The sequence below is a fragment of the Pseudophryne corroboree genome, chromosome 7 (assembly GCF_028390025.1).
Source record: "Pseudophryne corroboree isolate aPseCor3 chromosome 7, aPseCor3.hap2, whole genome shotgun sequence".
Taxonomy (NCBI): domain Eukaryota; kingdom Metazoa; phylum Chordata; class Amphibia; order Anura; family Myobatrachidae; genus Pseudophryne; species Pseudophryne corroboree.
Window position 1 is genome coordinate 227,099,191 of NC_086450.1, and position 16,995 is coordinate 227,116,185.

Sequence of the window (16,995 nt, forward strand, 5' to 3'; positions counted from 1 at the left end):
GTTTCATTTAGTACCATGGGGTATAGACGGGTCCACTAGGAGCCATGGGCACTTTAAGAATTTGATAGTGTGGGCTGGCTTCTCCCTCTATGCCCCTTCTACCAGACTCAGTTTAGAAAATGTGCCCAGAGGAGTCTGTCACGCTTATGGAAGCTCCTGAAGAGTTTTCTTCATTTATGTTATATGTTTATTTTCAGGCAGGACTGGTTGGCACCAGCCTGCCTGCTTCGTGGGACTTGGGGAGGGGGGGGGGAATGGCCCTTGAAGGGTTAATCGTCCCGTTCCCCGATGACAGGACACTGAGCTCCTGAGGGAACTATTCGCAGGCCCCACCACAGCGAGCGGAAATTCCCATAGCACGCCGCCACCCCTAACAGAGCCAGAAGAATGAAGAGTGGTGAATACAAAAGCCGGCATCCCGGTTAGCGGGCCGCCGCCCATTATGGCGGTATGAGGGTACAGAGACGCACGGCTTCTAAACGGGGCAGAATGCGTCTCCAGATACAGTACACAGCTGCGTCTCAGTACACTGTACACAATACCCACACTGGCAAAAACAGCCTTAAAACGGTTTTCTCTCCATTTTAAGCACCAGATTACCTCAGCCAGTATAAAAAAAAGCGAGAAGACCGTGCGCCATTGAAGGGGCGGGGCCTTCACTATGAGCGGATCCAGCAGCTCATCAGCGCCATTTTCCCTCTGCAGTGGACACAGACGCTGACTGACAGGGACATGCAGCTCCACCGGAGAGACTCTAGATGACCTCAGCAGTACCAGAGGGTCATAGCAGGGGGGATTGATTATTAGTGTACTAAGTCCCCTATAAGGGTACTTAATCTGCGACCCGTCTAAGCTTGGCATTAGCGATTGTTATGATTCCAGTACTCCTGACCGGAGGAGATCTTATGACAATGGCCAGAGTACTGGAAGGGAATGCTGGTTACGGGAGCAGGAAAGACTAGTTGCCCCTGGCGCCCTAACTCTATTGTCTCACCCGTGCTATCGGAAATCCCTTGCGAGACTATGGTTTCTTGAGCCCCTGGCAGCCACGTTTGAAAGGCGGATTATGTCTGCCCAACTCCGGTGCCCCCCGGTCTTAGTGAGAGACAAAGGGAAATCCGAGGCAGGATGATGACAAGAGGACCTCTGACTAATAACAGGCCAAGGGCAACAAGCTAACTAACCAAACCTGAAGTATGTGCGGAAAAACCGCCAGGTAAAAGGACAACCAAAATCCACTAGTCCATAACTCCTACCCAGCACCGCTGGATACCAGAGTGGATCTGTGGGAGCGGAACCCTCCGCAAAATGCTCCGAAACACAAATAATAAGTAATAAATAATAAAGCGGCCAAGCCGCAACACACGGCAATGCCGCGACTCACGAACACCACTGGATGTTTAAACGGTGCTCAGTCAGGACTCCAGGAACAAGATGACGACTTCCGAGTGCAGGACAACTGAGGACTGGAACGACCGGATACAGCAAGACTGGAAACACTCTCAGCAAACAGAGACAGCATGCAGGAAGCTATTACCGGCGTCTGTGTGAGGCACTGCAAGAGCATATAAACTGAAGCCCTCCAATCAACTGCTGACAGGGCTAATTGCGTGGATGCCGTGCAGCTGCCTTGCTGCACGGCCAGGAAACAGGTGCCCTACTTAATTTAAATGGACCCAGCAACGGGGAACGCGGTCCGCCAGTGGCGTCCCCGTTGCTAGGGTCCGTGCGGCTCCGTGCGCCCGGCGTCTAGCGTTGCCAGGGAGCCGGCGGCTGTACGCGTACGGCGTCCCTGGTTGCTAGGCGCCGGGCCGCACCGACGAGCGGACCCCGGCGCCTAACAGTACCCCCCCTTGAGGAGGGGTCAAGGAACCCCTAAAGCCAGGTTTCTGAGGAAATTCACGAAAAAATGCCCTCTTGAGCCTCGGGGCATGGAGATCCTTATCCAGGACCCAAGACCTTTCCTCTGGACCATAGCCTCTCCAGTGCACCAGAAAATAAAGCCGACCCCGGGACAATTTGGAATCGAGAACCTTCTCCACCAAGAACTCCTGTTGTCCCTGTACATCTACTGGAGATTTCCCCTGAGAGATCTTCCGAGGAAATCTACTGGAAGAAACGTATGGTTTCAACAGGGAACAATGGAACGTATTTCCGATCCGGAGAGCTCTTGGTAAACGTAACCGGAAAGCAACTGGGTTGATTTTTTTAATAATATGAAATGGTCCAATAAATTTGGGGCCCAATCTAGCTGAGGATTGTCGAAGTCTAATGTTACGAGTCGACAACCATACCCTATCTCCCACCTTAAAAGTGCAAGGACGTCGGAGCCTGTCAGAAATTTTTTTCTCTCGAAAGGCTGCTTTTCTGAGAGCAAGGTGCACTTTTTTCCAAATGACTCTGAGATGAGAGGTTAAGGTTAGCGAGGAAACTGAAGAATGTTGAAAAAAAGAATTAGCTCTGGGGTGAAAACCAAAAACTGAAAAGAATGGAGACACATTAGTGGAGGAATGACAAGAATTATTGTAAGCAAACTCCGCCAAAGGAAGAAACTCGGACCAATCATTCTGGAGTTTGGCTGAGTACAAACGCAAATACTGTTTCAATGATTGGTTAACTCGCTCGGTTTGCCCGTTGGACTGGGGATGGTAGCCGGATGTTAAAGACAATTTCATCTTTAATGAAGCACAAAAAGACCTCCAGAATTGTGCAATGAATTGTGGACCCCGATCAGAAACAATATCAGTGGGCAACCCATGAAGTCTGAAAACATGGCGGAGAAACAAAACAGCCAATCCCTGGGCAGATGGCAGTCGGGGAAGAGCAATGAAATGAGCCATCTTGCTAAAACGGTCCACTACCACCCATATGACTCGGAATCCGGCTGACAGAGGGAGGTCTACCACAAAATCCATGGAAATATGAGACCATGGCCTGAGAGGAACATTTAAGGGCATAAGTTGCCCGATAGGCAAGGAACGGGGAACCTTATGCTGTGCACAGACCTGACAAGAAAAAACAAACTCCTTAATGTCTTTAGAAAGACCAGGCCACCATACTGAGCGGGAGACTAATTCCAAAGTCTTAGAGATCCCCGGATGCCCGGCAACTTTGCTATCATGAAACTCAGTCAAAACAGTAGCTCTCAAAAACTCAGGGACGTAAAGACGACCAGCAGGAGTATTTCCAGGAGCTTGATGTTGAAGCTGCTTTAACTGGGTAAATAAATCTTGTGTGAGGCCTGCCCGAATGACTGAAGACGGAAGTATGGGAGTAACAGGACTGTTATTATGAACTGGAAGAAAACTGCGTGACAGGGCATCCGCCTTGGTATTCTTGGAACCTGGCCTGAAAGTGATAATAAACTTGAAACGAGTAAAAAATAAAGCCCAATGAGCCTGCCGGGCATTCAGCCGCTTAGCTGATTCGATGTACTGAAGATTTTTGTGGTCAGTCAATACTGAAATGGTATGTGTTGCTCCCTCAAGCCAATGCCTCCACTCCTCGAAAGCCTATTTAATAGCCAGTAACTCCCGGTTACCAACATCGTAGTTGGATTCAGCGGATGAGAATTTCCTGGACATAAAGGCACAATGATGTAGTTCCAGAGACTCCGGATCCTTTTGAGGTAGGATAGCCCCCACTCCAACCTCCGAGGCATCAACCACAACAACGAAGGGCAATTCTGGGTTGGGATGTCTGAGGACTGGAGCTGAGACAAAAGCTTGTTTCAAGGCCTGAAAGGATAACTCAGCTTCACGTGACCAGTTGGTAGGATCCGCTCCCTTCTTAGTCAGTGCCACAAGGGGAGCAACCAGGTCGGAAAAAGAATGAATAAATCTTCTATAATAATTCGCAAACCCTAAAAAGCGCTGAATTGCTTTTAAATTGGTGGGTTGCGCCCAACTAAGGATGGCTTGGAGCTTCTTAGGTTCCATGCAGAATCCCTGAGGGGAAATAATGTACCCTAAAAAGGATACCTCCGTGACATGAAACTCACACTTCTCCAGCTTGGCATATAGATGATTTTCACGTAATTTTTGAAGAACCTGACGCACCTGGGTAACATGTTGTTCAATTGAGTCAGAATAAATCAGGATGTCGTCTAAGTAAACGACCACGAATCTTCCTAGGAAGTCACGGAGCACATCGTTAATGAGATCCTGGAAAACTGCTGGAGCGTTAGACAAGCCGGACGGCATCACCAGATACTCGTAGTGACCCGACTGAGTACTGAATGCCGTCTTCCACTCATCTCCAGACTTGATTCGGATGAGGTTATACGCTCCCCTTAGGTCAATTTTAGAAAAAATCACAGCCGAACGCAGCTGATCAAAGAGGACAGAAATCAGCGGCAGAGGATAAGTATTTTTAACTGAGATCTTATTCAGGGCTCTAAAGTCAATGCAAGGTCTGAGTGATCCATCTTTTTTTTTCCACAAAGAAGAAGCCTGCACTTAAAGGGGATTTAGATGGCCTAATAAATCCTTTCCCTAGGCTCTCCTTAACATACTCATTCATGGCCGCAGTTTCTGGCCCAGATAAAGCATATAACCTTCCCTTTGGCAATGTGGCACCAGGAATTAGCTCAATAGCACAATCATAAGGCCGATGGGGAGGCAGAATGTCCGCATTGCCCTTGGAAAACACATCAACAAAGTCCTGGTATTCCACGGGAATGAGTTCAGGAATGGCAGTTGCTATTCTGACGGGAAACGTAATACATTCCTTATTACAGATGGGTACCCCATTGTGAAATCTCCCCCGACCGCCAATCAATGGTGGGATTATGAAAGGCCAGCCAAGGGTGACCCAGAACCACTGGAACTGCTGGGCAATGGGTAAGGAAGAACTCGATCTTTTCGGAATGAAGAGCTCCTACCGTAAGTAGTACAGGGGGTGTACAGAGGGAAATAACCCCATTGGACAAAGGACTCCCATCTAAACCATGCATGGTGACACACCTACCCAAGGCTAACTGAGGAATGCCTAAGGCCTTGGCCCAAGTTAAGTCCATAAAGTTCCCTGCAGCTCCACTGTCAACAAAAGCCGACACCGAAGAACGGAGGCTGCCAAAGGAAACTTTAGCTGGGACTAAAAGGGAGTTATTCGAGGAGATAAGCTGCAGACCGAAGTGAACCCCCTCACAATTCACTTGGTCGAGGCGTTTCCCGACTTGTTCGGACAATTACGGGCAAAATGTCCCTTACCCCCACAGTACAAACAAAGACCAGAATTTTGCCTTCTGGCTCTTTCTTCTGGAGACAGCCGGAAGAGACCCATCTGCATGGGCTCCTCTACGTCCTCAGGAATGGAATATACACATGGAGTAGACCTGACAGGTGCTCCTTTTTCAGCCCTCCGCTCTCTGAGACGGCGATCAATCTTAATAGAAAGCTCCATGAGTTTATCGAGAGTCTCAGGAGCGGGATACTGAAGGAGACTGTCTTTTATAGACTCTGATAAGCCGAGGCGAAACTGACTGCGCAGGGCTGGGTCATTCCAGCCACAGTCGTTCGACCAACGGCGAAACTCCGTACAATAAACCTCTGCAGGATTTCTACCCTGTCTGAGAGCGCGCAACTGACTCTCAGCGGATGCCTCTCTATCAGGGTCATCATACAAAAGCCCTAAAGACCCAAAAAAAGCGTCTACTGACAACAACACCGGATCCTCTGCTTTTAAACCAAATGCCCAGGTCTGAGGATCCCCCTGGAGCAAAGAAATAATAATCCCGACCCGCTGAGATTCAGTACCTGAGGAGATCGATCTTAAACGAAAATAAAGTTTACAGGATTCTTTAAAATTAAAAAACTCTTTCCTATCACCAGAAAAACGGTCAGGCAAGTGCATTTTTGGTTCAGGGACTACCCTCGGGGAAGTTCGTAAAAGATCTTCCTGCGACTTCACCCGAAGGGAAAGATCCTGAACCATCTGAGTAAGTTCTTGAATCTGGCTGACTAGGAGCTGACCAGGATTTGGCCCTAAACCTGTGGGATTCATGAGGCCGATAACTCTTACAAAACTGAATAAGGAAAAAATTAAACCCTGTTTTAATTTTAAGTTTTGGTATTGGCCGGTAATAATGTTATGATTCCAGTACTCCTGACCGGAGGAGATCTTATGACAATGGCCAGAGTACTGGAAGGGAATGCTGGTTACGGGAGCAGGAAAGACTAGTTGCCCCTGGCGCCCTAACTCTATTGTCTCACCCGTGCTATCGGAAATCCCTTGCGAGACTATGGTTTCTTGAGCCCCTGGCAGCCACGTTTGAAAGGCGGATTATGTCTGCCCAACTCCAGTGCCCCCCGGTCTTAGTGAGAGACAAAGGGAAATCCGAGGCAGGATGATGACAAGAGGACCTCTGACTAATAACAGGCCAAGGGCAACAAGCTAACTAACCAAACCTGAAGTATGTGCGGAAAAACCGCCAGGTAAAAGGACAACCAAAATCCACTAGTCCATAACTCCTACCCAGCACCGCTGGATACCAGAGTGGATCTGTGGGAGCGGAACCCTCCGCAAAATGCTCCGAAACACAAATAATAAGTAATAAATAATAAAGCGGCCAAGCCGCAACACACGGCAATGCCGCGACTCACGAACACCACTGGATGTTTAAACGGTGCTCAGTCAGGACTCCAGGAACAAGATGACGACTTCCGAGTGCAGGACAACTGAGGACTGGAACGACCGGATACAGCAAGACTGGAAACACTCTCAGCAAACAGAGACAGCATGCAGGAAGCTATTACCGGCGTCTGTGTGAGGCACTGCAAGAGCATATAAACTGAAGCCCTCCAATCAACTGCTGACAGGGCTAATTGCGTGGATGCCGTGCAGCTGCCTTGCTGCACGGCCAGGAAACAGGTGCCCTACTTAATTTAAATGGACCCAGCAACGGGGAACGCGGTCCGCCAGTGGCGTCCCCGTTGCTAGGGTCCGTGCGGCTCCGTGCGCCCGGCGTCTAGCGTTGCCAGGGAGCCGGCGGCTGTACGCGTACGGCGTCCCTGGTTGCTAGGCGCCGGGCCGCACCGACGAGCGGACCCCGGCGCCTAACAGCGAAAAGGGCGTGGTGGAGCCTGGCTCCAAATAACTCTGTGTCTCCCTGAAGGGCTCTTTGTGGGTTAATTGTGCTTAACCTTTTCCTGTGTGTGTGTGTGTGTGTGTGTGTGTGTGTGTGCTGTCACATTTACATTATGTCAGGCAAAGAGTGTGTTTCTTGTACAGCGGAGTGTTCCTCTTCACCAAGGGGCTCTCTACTGGGTACTCAGGGCAGTGCACCTTCCCAGAATAGCGGGGCTGAACCGGTGTGTGTAAATTCCATTTAGGGAATGATCTCCAATATTTCTGCGAAATTATCCCGCAATGAAAATAGCCGCAATACTTAAAACGGACTGTGGATGAGTTTATGAATAGAGACTCAGGGGGAAATTTACTAAGCTCCCGATTTTGACCGAGATGCCGTTTTTTCATCAAAGTGTCATCTCGGTAATTTACTAAACACTAATCACGGCAGAGATGAGGGCATTCGTAATTTTTTGCAAGTCCAAGTAAAAAATTACGAATGAATACACCATCGGTCAAAACGCGGCTGTTTAAGTATGAATCTCGGTCATTTACTAAGAAGTGCAAAGCAAAAAACAAACAAACACTGCTGTGAAAAAGTGCTAAAAAAAAACAGACCTTTTTTTTTTATTCGTGATTGGATAGGCATGCACGGATCCATGAGATCCGTGCATGTATATCAGTGGGAAGGGGTGGGAAAGTGCTTATTTTTTCAAAAAAAATTGCGTGGGGTCCCCCCTCCTAAGCATAACCAGCCTCGGGCTCTTTGAGCCGATCCTGGTTGCAGAAATATGGGGAAAAAAATGACAGGGGTTCCCCCATATTTAAGCAACCAGCATCGGGCTCTGCGCCTGGTCCTGGTCCCAAAAATACGGGGGACAAAAAGAGTAGGGGTCCCCCGTATTTTTAAAACCAGCACCGGGCTCCACTAGCTGGACAGATAATGCCACAGCCGGGGGTCACTTTTATATAGTGCCCTGCGGCCGTGGCATCAAAAATCCAACTAGTCACTCCTGGCCGGGGTACCCTGGGGGAGTGGGGACCCCTTCAATCAAGGGGTCCCCCCCCCCCCAGCCACCCAAGGGCCGGGGGTGAAGCCCGAGGCTGTCCCCCCCCATCCAGTGGGCTGCGGATGGGGAGGCTGATAGCCTTTGTTGTAAAAGAAAAGATATTGTTTTTAGTAGCAGTACTACAAGGCCCAGCAAGCCTCCCCCGCATGCTGGTACTTGGAGAACCACAAGTACCAGCATGCGACGGAAAAACGGGCCCGCTGGTACCTGTAGTACTACTACTAAAAAAATACCCAAAAAAAGACAAGACACACACACCGTGAAAGTATGATTTTATTACATGCATACACACATACATACATACTTACCTTAAGTTCCCACGCAGGTCGGTCCTCTTCTCCAGTAGAATCCAAGGGGTACCTGTTGAAGAAATTATACTCACGAGATCCAGGGGTCCAGGCTCCTCGGGAAATCCAGGGGTAATCCACGTACTTGAAAAAAATAACAAAACGGTGTCCCGACCACGAACTGAAAGGGGACCCATGTTTGCACATGGGTCACCTTTCCACGAATGCCAGAAACCCACTTTGACTTCTGTCTAAGTGGGTTTCTTCAGCCAATCAGGGAGCGCCACGTTGTAGCACTCTCCTGATCAGCTGTGTGCTCCTGTCCTCACTGACAGGCAGCACACGGCAGTGTTACAATGTAGCGCCTATGCGCTACATTGTAACCAATGCTGGGAACTTTCTGCCCTGCGGTTGACCTAAAGTGACGTCACCGCTGAGCAAGAAAGTTCCCAGCATTGGTTACAATGGAGCGCATAGGCGCTACATTGTAACACTGCCGTGTGCTGCCTGTCAGTTAGGACAGGAGCACACAGCCGATCAGGAGAGTGCTACAACGTGGCACTCCCTGATTGGCTGAAGAAACCCACTTAGACATCAGTCAGAGTGGGTTTCTGGCAGTCGGGAAAAGGGGATCCATGTGCAAACATGGGTCCCCTTTTAGTGCGTGGCTCGAGTGTCCGTTTTGTTATTTTTTTCAAGTACGTGGATTACCCCTGGATTTCCCGAGGAGCCTGGACCCCTGGATCTCGTGAGTATAATTTCTTCAACAGGTACCCCTTGGATTCTACTGGAGAAGAGGACCGACCTGCGTGGGAACTTAAGGTAAGTATGTATGTATGTGTGTATGTATGTAATAAAATTATACTTTCACGGTGTGTGTGTCATGTCTTTTTTTGGGTATTTTTTTAGTAGTAGTACTACAGGTACCAGCGGGCCCGTTTTTCCGTCGCATGCTGGTACTTGTGGTTCTCCAAGTACCAGCATGCGGGGGAGGCTTGCTGGGCCTTGTAGTACAGCTACTAAAAACAATATCTTTTCTTTTACAACAAAGGCTATCAGCCTCCCCATCCGCAGCCCATTGGATGGGGGGGGACAGCCTCGGGCTTCACCCCTGGCCCTTGGGTGGCTGGGGGGGGGGGACCCCTTGATTGAAGGGGTCCCCACTCCCCCAGGGTACCCCGGCCAGGGGTGACTAGATGGATTTTTGATGCCACGGCCGCAGGGCACTATATAAAAGTGACCCCCGGCTGTGGCATTATCTGTCCAGCTAGTGGAGCCCGGTGCTGGTTTTAAAAATACGGGGGACCCCTACTCTTTTTGTCCCCCGTATTTTTGGAACCAGGACCAGGCGCAGAGCCCGATGCTGGTTGCTTAAATATGGGGGAACCCCTGTCATTTTTTTTCCCATATTTCGGCAACCAGGATCGGCTCAAAGAGCCCGAGGCTGGTTATGCTTAGGAGGGGGGACCCCACGCAATTTTTTTTTTAAATTTTACAGTGTTTAATTAAAAAAAAAAATAGAACCCCAGCACGGATCACACAGATCCGGCCGAGATTAATTGTAAAAAAGTCGGCAGTGTTTTGCTAATCACTGCCGTAAAAAACACAAAAAAAACACGAATGACATCGACATCGGAAGAAAAGAAAAACCCGAATACGACAGCTTAGTAAATCCATCGTAACAAATTCAAAAAGTTGCAGTTTTACACTTTCGATGTCATTCGTGATTGAACTTTGACCTGAAACGGGAAAATACGAATCTTAGTAAATTTACCCCTCAGTCCCCAAACCAACATCTCAATCCTCTCCAATTTGTCTGCAAAAACGATCTCTGGCCCATATCCTGCAGTCTGACTCTGACGCTGACGGGTCAGACATGGAGGAGGGCGAGGTGGATTTGGAGGAGGATACTACTCTGTCACAGGGAATAGAGGCTCTTAGAGAGGCTATCAGAGATGTTCTGCAAATTCCTGATAAGGTGTCAGAGGAGTGTGAGGAATCTTATTTTAATGTAAAAAAGACGTCCTCAGTCACTTTTCCTGCGTCAAAGGAATTAAAAACCCTGTTTGAAGAACCTTGGGTTAATCCTGATAAGAAATTTCAAATCCCTAAAAGGTTACTCTCATCTTTTCCTTTTCCTCTGGAGGATAGGGAAAAATTGGAAAATCCACCAATAGTGGACGCATCAGTCTCTAGGCTGTCACGAAAGATTGTATTGCCTGTCCCTGGTACAGCCTCCCTATAAGACATGGCTGATCGTAAAATTGAGACTACACTCAAATCATTGTACACAGCTGCTTTGGTGGCCCAGAGACTCACTATTGCATGTGCGTGGATCACAAAAGCCATTGCTAAATAGTCAGTTAACCTAATTGAGGGGTTAGATTCCTTGTCTAGGGGGGATGTTGTTTTACTCCTGCAGCATATACAGGACTCTGCAAACTTTATGGTGGAAGCCATAAAAGAGATAGGTTTGCTTAATGCACGCACCACCGCTATGGCAAACTGCTGATGCGGACTCCAGGAAAGGCGTGGATGGCCTACCATTCACAGGAGAGGCATTGCTTGGAGATGAACTAGACAAATGGATCTCCAAAGCTACTGCGGATAAGTCTACGTATCTTCCTTCCGCAGCTCCCCCAACCAGGAAAGCTTATTCAGCTTCAAATTTACAGTCTTTTCGGACGTCCACGTTTAAGGGCAAATCCAGAGGTGCTTCTACGGCCTCCAGAGGCACAAGAGGTAAACCGCGCAAACCAGCAACTGCAGGTGCTCAGGAACAGAGCTCAGGCTCTGCTTCCTCAAAGCCTTCAGCATGACGGTGGACCGCGATGCCCAGAGGGCTGTCAGGTGGGAGCCCGACTAAAATTCTTCAGTCACATCTGGTCAAATTCGTGCCGGGATCCCTAGGTTACAGATCTTATTTCCCAGGTCTACACACTGGAGTTCCAAGAGCTCCCACCTCATAGATTCTTCAAATCAGGCTTACCAGCTTCACAAGAGGAAAGTATAACTTTACAGCATGCCGTCCAAAAACTAGTACAGATTCAAGTCATTGTTCAAGTTCCACCTCATCTGCACAACAAAGGGTACTATTCCAACTTGTTTGTTGTACCGAAACCGGACGGTTCGGTACGGCCCATTCTGAACCTCAAGTCCTTGAACCCGTTCTTAAGAGTGTTTAAGTTCAAGATGGAGTCTCTGAGAGCCGTGATCTCAGGTCTGGAGGAAGGGGAATTCCTGGTGTCTCTGGATATCAAGGATGCGTACCTTCATATTTCAATCTGGCCGCCTCATCAGGCTTATCTACGGTTTGCACTGCAGGACTGTCACTACCAGTTCCAGGCCCTGCCATTTGGCCTCTCCACAGCACCGAGGGTATTCACCAAAGTGATGGCAGAGATGATGTTTATACTCCGCAAACAGGGAGGGAATATAATTCCGTACATGGACGATCTTCTGATAAAGGTGGCCTCCACGGAGATGTTGCTGTACAGCATTGGTCTCTCAACCAAACTTCTCCAGTGTCACGGGTGAAATCTCACCTAGAGCCAACACGGAGACTCCCATTCCTGGGAATGATACTGGACACAGTCGCAGAAAGTGTTCCTTCCGTTGGAATAGGCATTGGTAATCCAGTCGATGGTGCGGGATGTCCTGAAGCCAACCCGGATATCTGTGCATTCGCCTTCTGGGAAAAATGGTGGCCTCTTACAAGGCGCTTCAATACAGAAGGTTTCACGCAAGACCCTTCCAGCTCTATCTGTTGGACAAATGGTCCAGATCGCATCTTCACATGCACCAGAGGATCCGTCTGTCACCAAAATCCAGGATCTCCCTTCTCTGGTGGCTATAGTTTTCTCACCTCGTCGAGGTTCGGAATTCAGGACTGGATCATGTTAACCACGGACGCAAGCCTCAGAGGTTGGTGAGCAGTCACCCAAGGGGTGCAATTTCAAGGAAGATGGTCAAGTCAGGAAGTCATCCTTCTAATCAACATTCTGGTACTCAGGGCCATATACAACGCCCTTCTACAGGCCTCACATCTTCTTCAAGATCAGGCCATTCAGGTCCAGTCGGACAGTGTGACGGCAGTGACGTACATAAACTGACAGGGCGGAACGAAAAGCAGAGCAGCAATGTCAGAGGTGTCAAGAATTCTCCTCTGGGCAGAAAAAAACGCTGTGGCATTGTCAGCGGTCTTCATTCTGGAAGTAGACAACTGGGACGCAGACTTCCTCAGCAGACACAACCTGCACCTAGGGGAGTGGAGCCTTCACCCGAAAGTGTTCAGGTGCTTGACACGTTGATGGGGATATCCACAAACTGACATGATGGCCTCTCGTCTCAACAAGAAGCTCAAGCGGTATTGTTCCAGGTCGAGAGACCCATAAGCAGTGGTGGTAGATGCTCTGACGACTCCATTTGGTGCTGCAGTTCCTCCAATCGGACTGGTTTGAACCGTTACAGGAGGTGGATGTAAAATATCTTACATGGAAGACCGTCACACTGTTGGCCTTGGCTTCAGAAAAACGTGTGTCGGAACTGGGGGCTTTGTCTCACAAGAGCCGCTATTTAATTTTCCATGAGGACAGAGCTGAACTCAGAACTCATCAGCAATTTCTTCCTAAAGTGGTGTCTGCGTTTCACATCAACCAACCTATTGTGGTTCCGGTTATCACCAACACCTTTGCTACTTCAAAGTCTTTGGCTGTTGTGAGGGCTTTGAATATATACGTAAAGAGGACTGCTCGTCACAGGAAATCCGACTCACTGTTCGTTCTCTATAATCCCCCCAAAAATTGGGTGTCCTGCTTCAAAGCAGACAATTGCACGCTGGATCAGGCTCACTATCCAGCATGCTTATTCCATGGCAGGTTTGCCGATTCCAAAATCTGTACAGGCCCACTCTACTAAGGCGGTGGGCTCTTCCTAGGCGGCTGCCCGGGGTGTCTCGGCTTTACAGCTCTGCCGAGCGGCTATGTGGTCTGGTTCGAACACGTTTGTTAAGTTTTACAAGGTCGATACTTTGGCCTCTGAGGACCTTCAGTTTGGTCAATCAGTTCTGCAGGAATCTCGGCACTCTCCCACCCGGTTTGGGAGCTTTGGTACATCCCCATGGTACTAAATGGAACCCCAGTGTCCCCTAGGATGTAAGAGAAAATAGGATTTTAATTACCTACCGGTAAATCCTTTTCTCGTAGTCCGTAGAGGATACTGGACGCCCGCCCGGTGCTTCGTTCTTCCTGCACTGTTACTTGGTTAAGTAATGTTTGTTCAGCTGTTGCTGTTCCTATTTCAAGTTTGGTTAACATAGCTTTCCTCTGGTTTGTGTGTGCTGGTTCAGAATCTCACCACTATCCTTTATATCCTTCTCTCAAAGTATGTCCGTCTCCTCGGGCACAGTTTCCTAGACTGAGTCTGGTAGGAGGGGCATAGAGGGAGGAGCCAGCCTACACTATCAAATCATTAAAGTGCCCATGGCTCCTAGTGGACCCATCTATACCCCATGGTACTAAATGAAACCCCAGTATCCTCAATGGACTATGAGAAAAGGATTTACCGGTAGGTAATTTAAATCCTATTATTACATCCTATTTAATTTTAAAATAAAAATGGTATTTTTATTTTGTTATTTTTTCATAAATTATTATTATTTTCAAACTTTTTTTTATATATTTGTTTATCCGGGACAGTAGTCGGATGGTTTTTATGCCTTTAATGAAATAATTACTATTTATTTTCATTTATACTTGGTCACGGTCTTCTGGTTTTATGGTACTTTTTACTCATTGTTCAATTGTGTGCATACTTTTGAGAAGCCCTGGATTTTTTCCACCTCTGTGGAGAATTTCCTATTTAATTGAAGGAGAGAAATTGAGCTGCAGTGATATAGAAATTACTGTCTCTTTTTTTTTTCTTGCAGCCCCAGAGCAAGTCTGATTTTTCCTAAAAAATTTTTAGGAAAAATTTATAGGACTTGCCTTGGAACCCCTGCGTCACCCTCTAATGACTAATTAAGCAATTGGAAGTTTCCAATTAGCTTAATTAGTCCTTAATTACTCCCCATTTGAAGCACTGTCTTCTTCCTAGGGATCCCAACGGGCTGGTCCAATGAAGCAGCAGTGTGTGCGAGACCCCTGTGATCCCCTATAAAGTGTATGTGTGTGTGTGTGTGTGTGTGTGTGTGTGTGTGTGTGACTCCCTGGTGTGTGTCTGGAGGCAGCAGCAATGAGAACTACATCTTCCAGCAGCCACCACCTCTCCCAATATCCTCCTCCTCAGTGGAAAGATGGATGGGATATGACAAGGAGACGCTGAGACCACCGGAATGACCGGAATACACAGGTAAGTATACAACTTTTTTGTTCTCGCCCCGCTACCAGGTTTTTTTTTTTTATTGAATACTGTGGGTATCGGGAGCAGTAATCCAAAATTAGGCACAAAGTCCACAAGGTTTTTTTTTTACCAAAATATCTCACCCAAATGGATATGCCCTCTGTGTGAGTAAAAGGGTGATCATTATATTGGTTGAAGCTCAGATGATTATCAAGACAGTACCAGAACACTGTATAGCTTGCCTTTTAGGAGAGTAAGGGACAGTCTAGTCACAGCACTGTGTCACAGACACATCTTGTCATGTTATAACCAAGATTATTGCTATATCCTCTTCCAGCACCAGCTATCCTCTTTTCCTGCTATTCTATGGGGTTGGTTGGGAATTCCTTTTCTCTCCTGGCCAGAGAACTCCCATTCCAAACACATTTTCTGACATAGCTGTCCGTGTTCACAATTCTGCAGTGAGGACAAAGTACAAGGTTCTGGCTATGTGGTTATCAGTCCTTATTTTCCAATGCCATTCTGTTCTAGTACATATAGTAATATAGATCAGTGTAAGATTAAATGTATGTTTATCCTAGACCCCCCTCACTGTTGTTTATATTTATGGTAATTGCTTAGGATTCTGGGAGTATTTTTGCTGAATTCTATAGAGCCCTTATAGTTTAGTTTACAGATAACCATACACATTGCCAGTTTCAGCCATGATTGTAATCTAATAGATGTTTTTGTATTCTAAGAAATGCAACTATTTTGGCCCATATATGGGATGCTACTCATCAATTATTTTGTCATATTTGTCAGTGAGGTAGAGGAGAATGGTGTGTTCATTACTGATTTGACCATGGGATGGGATCGGGTGCGCCAGGACCCTGGCTTTTTGATGCCCAGCAGGAAGGAAAGGGGGGGAGGCGAGCACAACGAAGCCACTTGCGGGCTCGGTTGTATTCCCACTCTTTGGGTGGCATGGACACCCACTAGTGTGAATAGTCCCTGTTAGTCAGCATGCCGATTGTCGGGATTGTGAGGAGGCGGGATTCCGGTGTTGGTTTTGTGACTGCTGTTCTCCTGACCACTGGTCACATAACTACATCCCCATGTCATAACCAAAATTGTTCTTCCTGTTAAACTCAGATCAGAAATTGTATCTAATTCCCTATCTATGGCTAGTGCCAAAATCAATAAAACTGATGGGCAGCATTTTCCCAATACAGAATAAAATATATTGGGGTTAATACATCTGAAACAGAATGGAAAGTACTTATATGAAGGCGTTACATAGTGAATTATATTCTTTCATGTGAATGGAATAAACGACTTGCTAGGTCTTACAACCTTACTTGTGAAATTTCCTGATGCAGAATCTAGCATCGATTGTGTATTGGTAACGGGCACTTTTATCTGTTTTTAGAATGAGTATCGGGAGACTGTTCTGGGATTTAACATGGTGAATTACCGAGCATGTAAGAATGTCTGGAAGACGTGTGTAGAACATCATACCTTTTTCCGACTGGACTCTCCACTGCCACCTCACAAGAACTTCTTTGCTCATTATTTTACTTTGGGCTCCAGGTTCCGGTACTGGTAAGTGCCAAAAGCCTTGTCATTCTAATTTGAGCTATTCTTGTAGCCTCTGTAGGTCGGTAATATCTTTTTAGCTGCACCGACCCCATGATGACCTCCACCGTTATTGCATCCAAAGACCAGAGCTGGTTACACGTGGTAGAATTTGGTTGACCAACCATTGTAGGCTGTGTTTGCCGTCTAACACAATCAAAAAAGTGTTGTGTATGATGGAAAAACGAGTAAACTGGTGATCATAACCTCACTGATGTAGGAGGATTCCACTGAAGCAGATCAATGCTATTTGTCCACCTAGATATGTATACGTTTTTCACCATTTGGTGGCCATATTCAACTGCTAGATATGAACCATGTCACTCTATTTGTACAAAGTTTGACATACACATTGCCAATTCCACTGCCTGTCAGACACAGGTCGATTCACACTAAATTTCCACACTTCTTTCTAGATTCTGGAAGACTGAATTCTCCATTTTTCTTCCTTGTCTGTGTCATTGTTTTCATTCATAATATGCCAGCCTGTATGGCGTGAAATAAATGGGATTTGGCGGCCTGTGACATTCTGTTCATCTACTAATCAAAAACGTTTTCAGACAGGCGATACTGACCACTCACTGTTAATGTTGCAGTTAGCAGATTATTATTCT

The 16,995-nt window shown here is 47.3% G+C and overlaps 1 protein-coding gene across 1 annotated transcript in view; it reads left to right on the top strand.

Moving 5' to 3' along the window:
* Nucleotides 1-16,995, top strand: part of PTPN4 (protein tyrosine phosphatase non-receptor type 4) — a 444,417-nt gene that overhangs the window by 270,318 nt on the left and 157,104 nt on the right. Inside the window, exon 12 of the mRNA XM_063933984.1 lies at nt 16,176-16,348. Coding sequence (XP_063790054.1) covers nt 16,176-16,348 — 173 coding nt within the window. The remainder of the gene's footprint in view (nt 1-16,175; nt 16,349-16,995) is intronic.